The following is a 14,749-nucleotide window of genomic DNA, read 5'->3' on the forward strand; positions in this document are numbered from 1 at the left end:
GCCCATGACCTGAGCTGAAGTCGGACACTTAACCGACTGAGCCACCCAGGTGCCCCTATATCAGCATTCTTTGAATAATGTAGATGGTTTTTGTGAAAAGGCTATCTATACAAGTGAAACTGAATGTTGAATTCAAAATGAAAAAAGTTTTACATTTACGCCATTAAGAGCTCACTTCCTGTTGAAGCCAATGCCTCTTCTAACTGGGATAGAAGATAGTTGCCAAGGGAAGATGGGCATGTGTCTCAGAGGAGAGAGATTACCTGCATTCCGCATCGTGAGCCCTTCCAAGGTCTCTTTGGAAAGGAGGCTGTGTTGAGGAATGAAAAGAACATGGGCCTTGGAGCTTGACATCTTTGGATTCAAATCCCGCCCCCGTCTTACTAGCTATGATTACTTGCTTTACTGAGTCTTAAGTTTCCCACTTAAAAATGGGAAGAGCAATATATACTGTGCAGTTTTTGTGAAGATTAAATGATAGGTTATTTTTAAATCCCTGATACATAGGTGTTAGACAAATGTTGGTAACTGTTGTTATTAAGAAAAAGATGGTAGCAAATACAGTCAAAAAATTTTTTTAACTCAGAATTTACAATGATTTGAGCTTGAGTTCAATATTTAATGACTTTAGGGAAAATAGAGTTTTGCTAAGCAGGTGGCAGAACTGTTATCTTAGAAAAATGTTTGTTTACTAGGGACACCTGGATGGCTGAGTCAGTTAAGCATCCAACTCCTGATTTTGGCTCAGGTCATCATCTCCTCATTTGTGAGTTCAAGCCCTGTGTTGGGCTCTGTGCTGTCAGTGCAGAATCCTGCTTGGGATTCTCTCTCCCTGTCTCTACCCCTATCTCTCTCTCTCTCTCTCAAAATAAATAAAACTTAGAAAAACAAAAGATGTTTGCTAGAGAATAAAATTATCACATCGGGTATGATAGAAACAAGCTTGTTTTGCAAGTGTCTCGAGCACTTACTTTGTGTGAGACATAACATAGAAACCAGTGCTGCTCTGATAAAGAGGACGGACACAGACGCACCCTTCATGAAGCAAGATATTCTCATATTGTCATTGAAGACTGGCCTCTGAAGGGCTCAAAAATATCTTGTCAGCTAAGTTTAACTTGTTACCTACAACTAAATGTAATATAATTCCTTTTCTTGATAGATACTTGATCCAGGATTTTACACGATAACCTCCCTGGTTGGTCTTCCTGAGGGTTTGGAATAGCATGGAAACTTCCCTGTATTTTCTGTGTATTGTATTCTGACATTTCTCCTCAAATTAGAAGACAGCTGAAAGCATTTTAGAGGCTTTGGATTTGAATATATATCTGCATTATTTACAGTTCCTTTTCTATCTTGGTCCAAATAGTAGCATCCACTAATTCACCCCAGATGGCATGGTTGGGCAGAGAGGAGTGGCAGAGCAGTGTTACCAGTACACCCGAGAACTTTCATCTCTCTCGCATTTAAACGTAGTTCACCTTAAGAAAATCTGACTAGTATGTAAAACTACAGATGTTTATAGTTTTTATATTTCAGAAAGTTAATGCATGGGCCAACAATCATCTTTTTCTATATAAAATTTTATTTCTAAAGGAGGGGAATAAGTGCCACATGGTGGCAGCATTACTTAAAGTATTGAAGTTCTGTTATATTTAAGCTCTCTTTTTGTGTTTGTTAGCATTTCTGGACAGTTGACTGACTGTCTTTCTCCTGACTTTATGCAGATCTTTTATATCCTTGATTCTACTGAACAGAGATCCCTGTAGGGCCTTTTCCATGAGCATCAACTTGGTAGTGTGAGTGGAGAGAGGCATTGTCTGCCGTACCGTTATCTTTCTAGCCCCAGAGGGTATGTTGTGGCCTCTCATGTGGAACAGAGGAAAGACCCACATTAGTGAGAATTTCTGATGTGTTTTGGGGATATATGGTCCTGTACAAGTTCTTTATTTCTTTTTTTTTTTTTTTAGTTTCATAAATCTTTTTAATGGAAAAACATTTTTTATTGATTATAGTTGGCACACAATGTTATATTAGTTTCAGCTATAGAATGTAGTAATTCAGCAAATCTATCCATTATGCTGTGTGCCCCACAAATGTTGCTACCATCTGTCACCACACAAAGCTGTTACAGTACCATTGACTATACTCCCTGTGCTATGCCTTGTATCCCCAAGACCTATTAATTTTGTAACTGGAAGCTCATGACTCCCACTGTCCACCCATTTTGCCCATCCCCCCGATACCTCTCCTCTGATTGCTTATTTCATTTTTAGCAAATTTTATTCCTTCAGTGCTTTATAGAACAGTTGTTGATTACCTACGTGTATCAGTAAGGAATATGTTTAGGTACTAGTAACAAACACCTGAAAAATAGTGTCTTTAACAAGTATTTATATTTCTCTCACAATACCTGGAGCCTAGGGCTCTATGATGTCAGCTTTTTCTTCTAACTTTGCCTTCTACCTCCCTGCAGTGTTGCTCTTACCCTTATGCTTATAAGGTGGCTCTGGGAACTCCAACCATGATATCTGCATTTCATGTAGCAAAAAGGAAGGCAGATGGGAACGAGAAGCAGTCTGTGTACAGGCACATATAACACCTCAAATAATACTTGGAGACTGATAGGAAGAAAGAGGAGGAGAATGGATCCAGAACTATCTGTCACAGTAGGTATATGAAAATAAATAAGAAACAGTCTATCTCCAGAAGTTGACAGTCTAGGGAGAAGACCTATAAACAGTGAATTTTCATGGTGGAATTATTATGATAAAATAAGCACAAAGCACTTGAGATCTCAGGAGGAAACAACTCCAGAAACAACTCCCCACAGAGCTGGGAGGAAAGTTTTCATAGAAGGGGTGGTGTTTGAGCTGAGAAAGGAAAATAGATGTTAGCAAGTAGAAAAAAAAAATGGAGGAAATGATGATTATAATTAGAGGCTAAAAAACAAAGGTATTCAAATAAGTACAGTATTTGCAGGAGTCAGGAGGGATTGTGTCGATGAATTTGAACGTGGATTGAATTCATGAAGAGAAAATCTTTCAAAAGGCAGACAGGTCAAGCTAGAATTTCATTTGATGTCCTAATCTCTCATTTTTGGTTAATAGATTATTGGAGTAACTGGCAGATTATTAAATATCAGGGTAAAGTATGTCCCATATAGCATATAATAAACATATGTATATACAATATGGTTTTAAATCTTGTTGGACTGACCAGTTTAGTGATTGAAAGAAAATTTTAAATTCTTATATTGGTCTCCCATTTCCTTTCTAACACTATCAAATTACATCTTAAATGTAAAGGTTATAGTAACTGTACTAATATTATTAATAATTGCTAGCACTTTTGAGCACATACTTAACCAGGCAATGTTTTAAGAACATTACATGAGCACTTGCTATTCATTTCAACTTAGAAATTAACTGTGTGATTTTATGGAGTGTTACACATCAGAAGCCAAGCTTCATTAGTGCTGATCTTTGATATTTATGCACGAGAATATATGTGAATATATATGCAGTTAAATAGATGTTAAATAGTCTTCCTTTTGTAATGAGTGTCAACAGTACACCTTGGTCAAAAATACCAGCATAAAAACAGGCACGTACCAGAGGGTAAGTTCAAGGGCGAGACTGTTTTCTAATTTCTAACATCTTTTCTAACACTATCATTGGGCCTATATGTTGTTTAAATGAACGAGGCTATAAACTCCCTTTCTACAACGTGAGACTCCCAATTTGCCTGCTAGAAGAAATAACCCTTTAAATAAGTGGTTCTTTTTTATCTTTATTTTTATTAAAGTATAATTGGCACAACACGTTACATTCGTTTCAGGTGTACAAATTAGTAATTCAGCAAGTCAGTGTTATGCTGTACTCACCGTAAGTGTAGCTACCATCTGTTACCATGTGATGCTATTAACAGTACCATTGACTGTATTCCCTCTGCTGAGCCTTCTGTCCTTGAGACTTCTTCCATAAGTAGAAGCCTGTACTTGTCCTCCGCTTTCATTTCATTTTGCCCATCCTCCCACCTCCCTCCCTTCTGGCAACCATTTCTTTGTTTTCTTTATTTATGGGTCTGTTTCTGCTGCTTGTTTGTTTTGTTGAGATTCCACATATAAGTGAAATCACATGGTATTTGTCCTTTTCCATCTAACTTATTTCACTTAATGTAGTAAGTGCTAGGTCCATTCATGTCATTGCAAATGCCAAGATCTCATTCTTTTTTATGAGTGAGTAATATTCCAGTGCGTGCGCATATGTGTGTGTGTGTGTGTGTGTGTGTGTGTACACACACACACACACACACACACACATACACATCCCACATCTTCTGTATCCATTCATCTATTGGTGGACACTTGGGTTGCTTCCATAGCTTAGCTATTGGAAATAATGGTGTAGTTAGGGGTGTGTGTTTTCATTTTCTTTTAATTTTTTTTAATGCTTATTTATTATTGAGAGAGAGAGATAGAGCGTGAGCAGGGGAGGGGCAGAGAGAGAGGGAGACACAGAATCCGAAGCAGGCTCCAGGCTCTGAGCCATCAGCACAGAGCCCAAAGCAGGGCTCAAACTCACGAGCCGTGAGATCATGACCTGAGCCAAAGTCAGATGCTTAACCGACTGAGCTGCATAGGCACCCCGTGTGTTTTCATTTTCTTTGGGTAATACCCAGTAGTGGAATTACTGAATTGAATGGTATTTCTAGTTTTAGTTTCTTGAGGAACCTCCATACTGTTTTCCACACTGTTTGTACCAGTTTACATTCCCACCAACAGTACATAAGGGTTCCTTGTTCTCCACATCCTTGCCAGCACTTGGTGTTTCTTATCTTCTTGATTCTAGCTATTCTGACAAGTGTGAGGTTTTGATTTGCATTTCCCTGATCATTAGTGATGTTGAGCATCTTTTCATGTGTCTGTTGGCTGTGCATATATCTTAAAAAGAAGTTGGTTTAGGTCCTCTGCCCATTTTTTAATTGGTTTATTTGTTATTTGGTGTTGAATTATATAAGTTATTTATGTATTTTGGATATTAACCGCGTATCAGATATATCATATGCAAATATCTTCACCCATTTAGTAGGTTGCCTTTTCATGTTGTTGATGGTTTCCTTGGCTGTGCAAAACTTTTTTTTTTTTTTAATGTTTATTTATTTTTGAGAGAGAGAGAGAAGAGACATAGAATCTGAAGCAGGCTCCAGGCTCTGAGCTGTCAGCCCAGGGCCTGTTGTGAGGCTCGAACTCACGAACCATGAGAAGACCTGAGCCAAAGTCGGACGCTTAACTGACTGGGCCATGCAGGCGCCCTAGTGCAAAAACTTTTTATTTTGGTGTAGTCCCATAGTTTATATTTGCTTTGCTTCTTTTGCCTAAGACCAATATAAAAGAGATCACTGTCTGTATTTTCTAGGATATTTATGGTTTCAATCCATTTTGAGTTTATTTTTGTGTATCAGTAAAATAAGTGGTCCAGTTTTATTCTTTTGCATGTGGCTGTCCAGTTTCCCTAGCACTATTTATTGAGGAGACTACCTTCCTCACTGCATATTCTTGCCTCCTTTGTCATAGCTTAATTGATTATATAAACATGGATTTATTTCTGGGCTCTCTATTCTGTTCCATTGATGTAGGGGTCTTTTTGTTTTGATTGCTACAGATTTCTAGTAGATCTTGAAATCTGAGATTAGGATACCTCCAGCTTTGTTCTTCTCTCTCAAGACTGTTTTTGGTATTTGGGGTCTTTTGTGGTTTCATACAAAGTTCAGTATTCTTTGTTCTATTTCTGAAAAACGCTGTTGGGTGTTTTCATAGGGATTCTTAACTTTATATTTTAACTTTGATAGTGGTTCTTAACATTAGTAAGTCAAGGTGTCCTTGAAGAATTTTTTTTCTCCCAGAAAAATTCATAGAACGCCTATATGTATTCAATTTGAGTACAATTTCAAGGGGATTCTGGAACCCCAAAGCCCATCCATTGACCGCCCCCCCCCCCCAAGTAAGACCTATACCCTGAGTAGAACTGCAGAACTCCACTCTCTGTTCTTCATTGTCTTTGTATTTGAATTGAGAGACCATTCCTTTGCATCTTGACAAAGAAAAAATGCACCATAAGAAAGGAAATAATCTTTATAATCTTGATTCATTCAGATTCCAATGCCATGGGGGGAAGATGGCAGCAAGCTTTGACATAGTTTTTTGTTGTTTTGTTTTGGGATTTTTTTGCTTCAATCTGTCTATAGAAACAGAACTACTAGGGTAGCAAAATCAGGCAACATCTATAATAAAACCAGGGGACAGGGTATCCCCCAAATACCAAATGACCAAATCACCAGCTAAACAGCTAAAAAGCTTCTGTGGTATCAGAAACTAGAGGAAGACATGGACGGATGGCAGAGGGTCTTGTGAAGCCTTGAATGTTGTTGCTTATAGTAGGGAACCAACTGACAATAACCAAATACATGGAGACCAAGGGTATTCTATAAGTACTAATATAAACATAACCATGAGAACAGAAACACCAAATTTTTCTCAATCCTGAAAATACCAAAAAAGAACAAATAGACCACATGATCACACAAAGGTGATATACATTGTGTGTGTGTTTATGAATTTCATAAAGTGAAATAAGAAAAGTCTGTATATAATGTTTACATTTAAGAAGGAATTGAAAATATATATATACTTATACATATGAATAAATGCATATATACATTTATATATACCTTTGTGTATATATATGTAATGCATGTGTGTGTGTGTGTGTGTGTGTGTGTATATATATATATATATATATATATATATATATATATAGATGTGTATCCTTATACTTAAGACAGTAGTAGGATAAAGTTTTAAAAGAATCACCTAAAGAGAGAGTTAGGAGGTAATACAATGCAAAAGACATACATAGAAGCTAGACTTTATATATATAGATCTATATATAGATGTGTGTGTGTGTGTGTGTGTGTGTGTGTGTGTGTGTGTGTGTGTGTTTTAATACAGTTTTGGAGACATGTAAATATCTTACATAATTTAAAAGAAAATTTTTAAGGAACAATCCCTAAAAAATCAAGTGAAATGTAAAAAAGCAAACCTGTCTTTCTGGATGGTGGTATTGCCATGCAGAAAGAAATTGTTCCAAGTAACTATAAAACATAGTAATTTGTGCATATATAGTCAAATATCCCTTCAAAACAGCAACAACAACAAACCATTAATCTGTTTTCAGTAATCATTTTGTTGATACTAGCGTTGCTGTTGTTTGATTGAAGTAGTGATAAAGTAAATTGTAGTTCTGTCTGGTGTTTTGAGAACTGCAAAGAGACACAAGACTGAGAAGTATAATTAAAAGCGTTATTTTTCTTAATTTGTGATTATAAACTTAAAATGCATCTTTTTAAAAATTATTTTTAATGTTTTTATTTCTTTTTGAGAGGGAAAGAGAGAACTAACAGGGGAGGGGCAGAGAGAGAAAGGAAAAGAGAGAATCCCAAGCAGGCTCTACACTGTCAGTGCAGAGCCTGATGCAGGGCTCGAACCCATGAACTGTGAGATCATGACCTGAGCTGAAATCAAGTTAGACTTCTGACTGACTGAGCCACCCAGGTGCCCCATTAAAATGCATCTTTTAAAAACAGATACCTTGGGGCATGTGGGTTAAGTGTCCGACTCTTGATTTAGACTCAGGTCATGATCTCATGGTTTGGTTTGTGGGATCGAGCCTCGTGTTGGGTTCTGCACTGACAGTGAGGAGTCTGCTTGGGATTCTCTCTCTCCCTTGCTGTACCTTCCCCAGTTGCAGTCTCATGTGAATGCTCTCTCTCTCAAAAAAAAAAACCAAACATTAAAAAAAAATAAAAACACTTATTTCATAGCCTTGTTCACTAAAAGGCCTAGAAATAATGACTGACATGGTAGCAGTGAGCACCCCCAGTGATCATTCTCTAAGTACGATTTCTAAATAGTGGCATTTAGAGACCTGCTGATTCCAAGTCTGAGTCTAGAAATGTACTAGGTGAGCCTAGAGCACCCATTCGTATCAAAAGCAGAGAGGCTACTAAAGAACATAGAATTTTGTCTGAAGCATTGCAGAGCCAACTTAACTAGGCTCCTACTGGACAAAAATAGGACAGTTTGAACACCAATAAGGAAAAATACTGTAATGGCTTGAAGAACCTCAAAATTGTTAAATCTATGAGTCATAGGAATGCATAGAACAAACAGAAACCTTTAGAGAATACTAGGGAACCATATCATTATTTTTCTTAAACAAGTTAAACTGTTAAGTAAGAGGAAGTAATCAAGTGTTTTATTTTGCCTTGCATATGTAAACATTCCTCAGAGTAACCAAGTGGTTATGGGGAAATTTCCCTTTACAGAGGTTATTCCTGCTGATAAATGAAGACGGAATGCTACCAACATCCTGCTGAAAGTATACAACCCACCTCCCTCTGAAATATTCCTGCAAACAAAAACCAAAACAAAACCCTGAATCTGATCAAGCCTCTAGTTCTAACTACTAATTTACAGGAAGGAGAACAGACAAAGGGATATGTTAAATTACACCATGGGGATTCATTCAGCCAAATAACAGACTGGGAAACTGCAGAACAGATGACTCAACTTTTTTCAACAAATTGCAAAGACAAAAGTGATGGAGGGGAAATCTATAGATTAAAAAAAAAAATTAAACATACTAACCAATTGCAATATATGTTTTCCTTAGATTTGGGTTTAAACGGGGATCAAAAAGAACATTAATGGGATATTTGAGGAAATGGGAATATGACTTTGATATTTAATGATATTAAAGAATTGAGTGTGTGTGTGAGTGAGAGTGAGGGGAGAAGGGGCAGAGAGGTGTATTTTTTTTTTCTTAAGAAGAGTCTTTGTCTTTTAAAGATAGATGTTGAAATATTTACAGTTGAAATTATATGCTGTCCAGGATTTGCTTCAAAGTAATCTAGGATTGTGGGTAGGAGGATGTATGGAATGTTACAGGGGGAACAAAATCAGCCAGGAGTTAAGAATTGTTGATTGGCGATAAGTACAGGATTCATTGTTTATTCTTTCTCAACTTTTGTATGACTTTTTAATTTTTTACTATGGAAATATTAGAGTAAAAACCCAGCCATAGCTGCTCCATAAGAATGGCTCAAAACAAAACAAAAACCCCAGTGTCACAACTAACTTATTACTTCTCTACAGTCAAGTTAACTGCCCTTCTTTTTTTAGTGAACTTTTTATTTTGTATTAATTTTAGATTGACATTAAAGTTGCTCAGTTAGTATAAAGAGTTCTCCTGTACCTTACCCTCACTCAGTTTCTGTCGCTATTAATGCCTTATATTACCATACTAAATGGGTAAAAACTAAGAAATTAACATTGGTATGTTACTATTGATGAAATACCAGACATTATTCAGGTTTCACCAGTTTTTCCATTACAGTTGTCTTTTTGTTCTGGGACCTTATCCAGGGTACCACATTGCGTTTACTTGTCAGTCCTGCTAGCCTTCTTTGGTCTGTGACAGTTATCTCTTTCCATGTTTTTCATGACTTTCACAGTCTTGAATACTGGCCAGTATCCTGTAGAATGTCCCCCAATCTGGGTTTGTCTGGTGTTTTTTTTCAGATTAGACTGGGGTTATGGGTTTTGGGGAAGTGCCCTTCTTGTCACATTACATCAGAGGGTACATGTTATCACCATGACATCACTGATGATGTCAACGTTCATTGTCTCCACCGTGCAGTTAATATTTTTCTCTTTCCCTACTCTGTTCCTTGGAACCAAGTCACTGGCCTACCCTCAAGTGTAGTGGTAGGTAATGTTAAAGTCTGCTTTCTGAAGCAGGGTGTGTTAGGGATCAGGACCACATCCAGGTTCAGCGACTGACTAAATAGGCCTTAGCATATGGTCATATTGGTAGCTAGGCTTTAATATGGCAAAAGGATATAGAGCAAAATCAACAAAGGGAACAGGTGTGTGACAAGAAGTTTGGAGAAAACCAAATAGAAGCTTCCCAGAGTCCTCTCCCAGTGGAGTCACACAGATGTTCTTCGGTCCCCCAGCAATGAGCTGTGACAACACATGTGAAATGTCTACTGGAGAAGCTCACCTGAGTATAGGAGTCCAGAGATTTGATTGGCGACTGGTCAAGTAGGCACTCTCTGCCCAGCATGTATCAAAATTCCAAACTCCCAGAAGAAAGGATGTGTCTTTTCATTTATAGAAAGTTTTCTACCAGCGTAGGGAACTATTTACTGGTCAAGTTTCTAGCCCCCAGCCAAAGGCCAACCATGCAAGCAGGCCTTTCTAAGGACAGTGGTCAGTGTCAACTCTTTTCTGCATAGGAAAGTATTCCCTTTACCCTTTATGACGCATTTTTGAGAAAAATGGAATTAGTTTTAAAAACAGCATAATAGTAGGACCTATTATGTATTTTATATAAAAACAACAAAAGTAAAATTAGATCAAGGGTGTCTTAATTTCCCTGCTGTACAGAATGAAGTATGTGGCAATCTAGGCCTCTTTTGGTTCATTTACTATTTCTCATGCCCATTAAAAAAATTTTTTTATGTTTATTTTTGACAGAGAGGGGGAGAGGGAGGGGCAGAGAGAAAAGGAGACAGAGAATTCCAGGCAGGCTCTGCACTGATAGCAGGGAGCCCAGTGTGGGGCTCGAACTCATGAATGGCGAGCTCATGACCTGAGCTGACTAGACGCTTAACCAACTGAGCCACCCAGGCGCCCCTTCTTGTGCCCATTTTTAAACATTGTTATAAAAATATTACTGCAGCTTTTGAAGCATTTCATAATTAAAAAATGCCTCCAGGTTGTGACTTCATTTATTGCCAAATAATTGGAAGAAAGCTGTGTAAATTTCAGTAATAACATATAACCAAAACCTGGGTGGAAATCCCAGAAAGTAATTACTGAGATTTAAGACACAATATGTATTCATAATTTACTTTCTTTTAATAGGAAAAACGGGGTCTTCGAGAAATGCGAGTTCTTGAAAATTTGAAGAATATGATCCATGAAACAAATGAACATACTCTTCCCAAATGTAGAGAAATAATGCAGGACGACTTAAGCCAAGTTCTCCAGAGATGTAAGCCAGCGTTTTTTGTGTGTTTTTGTTTTGTTTTTTAACGCTGTTTTATTTCAAATGAATGCTATGCCAAAATGTATTTACTTCAGTGTTTTGGTGGTAGGTGGAGAGAGAATTCTTAATCAAAACCTATAAAATGGAAGCCCTGTCACAGAGCATGTGACTATCTAGTGATTAATGTGTGTTGCCAATGATGTTGAGAGCATTAATCTCCAAAGTGAGATGTGTGCATCGGGGGTACACAGATAAGCAGTCCTTTTAGGATGTGAGAAAATTGTAGCATTATTTACCTTTTTTTAAATTTAATTATGCATAAGAAGTTTGATGACTAAGAATTAGGCAGTGAAATGAAACTTGTTTTTCAAACAGGATACTAGAATTTTTAACTCTTTTTAAAAAAGGATCCCATCATAAATGTTTGTAAACATTTTATAACTTTTTTCATTAAGCAAAATATTGTAATGTGGAGACACATTAAAAAAGAATCCTTATTAAACATATAAAATAAAAGGAGTTTTATTACTAACTGATTTTAAAATTAGAAGTATATCAAAAACTCAAGGTTTCTCCTTGGATCTAGATCCATACTGACACTGTTCAGCTTGTGTGAGGGTAGATAATGCTGGCAAATAATGATGGATTACTGAAGTGCAAATGAAAAAGTACCTTTCTGGGGGGCGGGGGTGGGGGGGTGGGGAGAAAACAAAACTAGCCAGTAATATAATGACCTGTGAAGGAATACAGTAGGGAGATTTGGTTAATAATTGAAATTAGCAAGTGTTTGTATTCAGGTCCAAGTTAGTCTCATGTACTCTAATGTTAAAAGGGGCTTGGAGAGAATTAATGCCCCAAGATTACATTTGGTATCTTTGAACGAAACAGCAGAAAGTCTAAAATTGACTGTAGGCTTTTGCATCTTAGTACACACATCATTTGTTTGTTCAGACTATTACTTCCTTAACCCTGACAAACATTGTAGATATTATACTAAAAAACTCGATTATTAGTAAGACTACTTATGTATGCATTTGAGATGTGCCTGTAACTGTTCTTTTCTACACTTTGAGTCATAAAGATAAATTGGGTAAAACTTGGTAAAAATCTGTGAATGGTTATTTTGATTTAATTCATTCTTGGGCTAACATAACTTCTGATGTGAAGACTAGCCTCTTAAAAGTAGTCTCCACAATGAAATAGAAAAGTATTACTAGTAAAATGGAATTCAGACTGTAAGTGTATCCTGAAATGAAGAATTAAAACACATAAAATCCAAAGTTGATAATTAAGGTTTTAAGATCTGTGGACTACTCTGGGTGTAATTAGCTCTGTGGACCTAAAAAATGGCTTTGGAGGTGTTTTCCTGCTAGAAGCATGGAAGGCTTCTTCAGTAGGCTTCAGCCCAAGTATTTTCTGCTAAGTATTATGAGCATGGGTAGAATGGAGATGATTATGTGCTTTAATTTTAAAGCTTTGCCTGGGCCCATCTGTCGTTCCCAGGGAATTGCACGTTTAAAAATCTGACATTTTAAGTCAGAGTGCTGGCTTGTTTATTTTCGATACTGATTCATCAAGGAGTTGTACAAAATCATGCAAGCCAGCTTATATGGAATGTAGTGGAGTATATTCTGGTCTAAGTAGTACTCTACAAGCCTAGTGATGAGTTAAGTTTTGTTTTGTGCCTGTTAATACAGCTGTCACATTTATCTCTTCCTGTGCTGGTGGTGCGGTCAGCTGTGCCGCTCAGAACTCTGCAGCTGTGGACCTCCGGCTGCTGGTCTCACATGTTGCGCAGAGCTAGGTAACTGTGGAGCAGTAAGGTGGGGACATCTTGAATTATTGGAATGTAGACCTATTACAGAATCCTCAGCTTGGAACTGTTTCCACTTTTGGCTGTGTGGCCACCCACCTTGTATAGTGTCTTTGGATTTGATGACCAGAAGCTTTAGAACAAAAACTTACCTGTGGTATAAAGTCATCAACATACAGCCTTTATGGGGGCACCTGGGTGGCTCGGTTAAGCGTCCGACTTCGGCTCAGGTCATCATCTCGCAGTTTGTGGGTTCAAGCCCCACTTCGGGCTCTGTGCTGACAGCTCAGAGCCTGGAGCCTATTTGGGATTCTGTGTCTCCCTCTCTCTCTGCCCCTCTCTGCTCACACTCTGTCTGTCTCTCTCAAAAATAAATAAACATTAAAAATTAAAAAAGAGGCAGCCTTTATGTTATTTTTTAATCCTGAAAACAGTATTAGTGTCTATGCCCTGCTTATTAATTATTTAATAGACTTACGGATTTCACCACATTTGTTATCTGGAGATCTTGCCTTAGTATTAAGGACCTAGACCTTGATTTTAGAGTAAGAAGGACAGAGCCTGTGGGTTTTCCTTACGTTAACTAACACGGTCATAGGAAATTAATTTTCTTTCCTTACCTGCTTCCCTCTTTTTTTTAGAGAGACATGACTTTGTTTTTTTATTATTATTTAAGCAGAAAGATGTATGTTTAAGTAATAAGAAAAAAAAAAAGGGGGAAGAAAGCAATAAATCACCCTAGTAACTACCTGAAAATAACCATTGCTTTTTAACATTGGTGAACATCATTTTAGACATCTTTGTGTAAATCCAAATAGAAGGATGGATAGAGACATGATAGCTGAATGAATAGCTGGGCCGGTATGAGGGAGAGAGCGCATTTGATAATGAGATCATACACTTTTTTTTTTAATGTGTATTTTTGAGAAAGAGAGGGAGAAAGAGAGAGCGAACATGCCAGTGGGGAGGGGGAAGAGAGGGAGGGAGACACAGAATCCCAAGCAGGCTCTGAGCTGTCAGCACAGAGTTGGACGCAGGGCTGGAACTCACAGACTGGCGATATCATGACCTTGAGCTGAAGTCAGATGTTTAACCGACTGAGCCACCCAGGCACCTCTATTTTTTTTGTTTTTATTTTTGTTTTGTTTTTGTTTGTTTGTTTGTTTTGTCTTATGGGGAGGGTCATACACCTTTTAAGCTTAGGTATTAATTTTTAATTTTATTTGAATTTAATGCAACAGATACTTAAAACTGAAGGAAATACCTTAAAATAAGTGTCACTTTTGCATATAGTATTTACTAAAAGATCGTTCAAGGAAAAATAATTATAAAAAACATTTAGAAGTTAGAGTCATGATGTCATTATTTCTGCATTAATTAATGCCTTGAGAGTTGGAGGCATTCAGACATTCACAGCTTCCCTCACCACTCTCTTCCCCAACCTCACTTGTGAATTTTAACTTGATCAAGGTTTATAGTATTTGCTTTCTGTCCTGAAGTCCTAATGCTGCCACTTATTTATTTAGTCTTAGACTCTTGACTTCCTTCTCATTTGTTTACTGGATCTTTAACGATGATATTATAATTCTGTTTGTTTCCTTAGCCCTGTACTTTCAATTTTTATTTCACGCAATATGTTTGCTCTCTTTTAATAAAGAGAGATTTTGTATAACGGAGCACCTATGGACAATTTTATTAGGTTTTCTTTCAGAAGGGAGGCTGTGTCTGTTTCATCTGTCTCTCACATATTGTGAGCCTTTCTCCACCCCTCATATCTGTTTCTGTACAAATTAAAGCATATTAGAGTTCTAACAATTTT

General features: G+C 37.3%; 1 protein-coding gene across 2 annotated transcripts in view; it reads left to right on the plus strand.

Annotated features, from left to right (window-relative positions):
• Positions 1-14,749, plus strand: part of BLOC1S5 (biogenesis of lysosomal organelles complex 1 subunit 5) — a 68,060-nt gene that overhangs the window by 31,897 nt on the left and 21,414 nt on the right. For both annotated transcript variants that reach the window (XM_042985755.1, XM_042985754.1), the window contains exon 4: positions 10,994-11,123. In XM_042985755.1, the coding sequence (XP_042841689.1) occupies positions 10,994-11,123 (130 nt within the window). The remainder of the gene's footprint in view (positions 1-10,993; positions 11,124-14,749) is intronic.

The sequence above is a fragment of the Panthera tigris genome, chromosome B2, assembly GCF_018350195.1.
Source record: "Panthera tigris isolate Pti1 chromosome B2, P.tigris_Pti1_mat1.1, whole genome shotgun sequence".
Taxonomy (NCBI): Eukaryota; Metazoa; Chordata; class Mammalia; order Carnivora; family Felidae; genus Panthera; species Panthera tigris.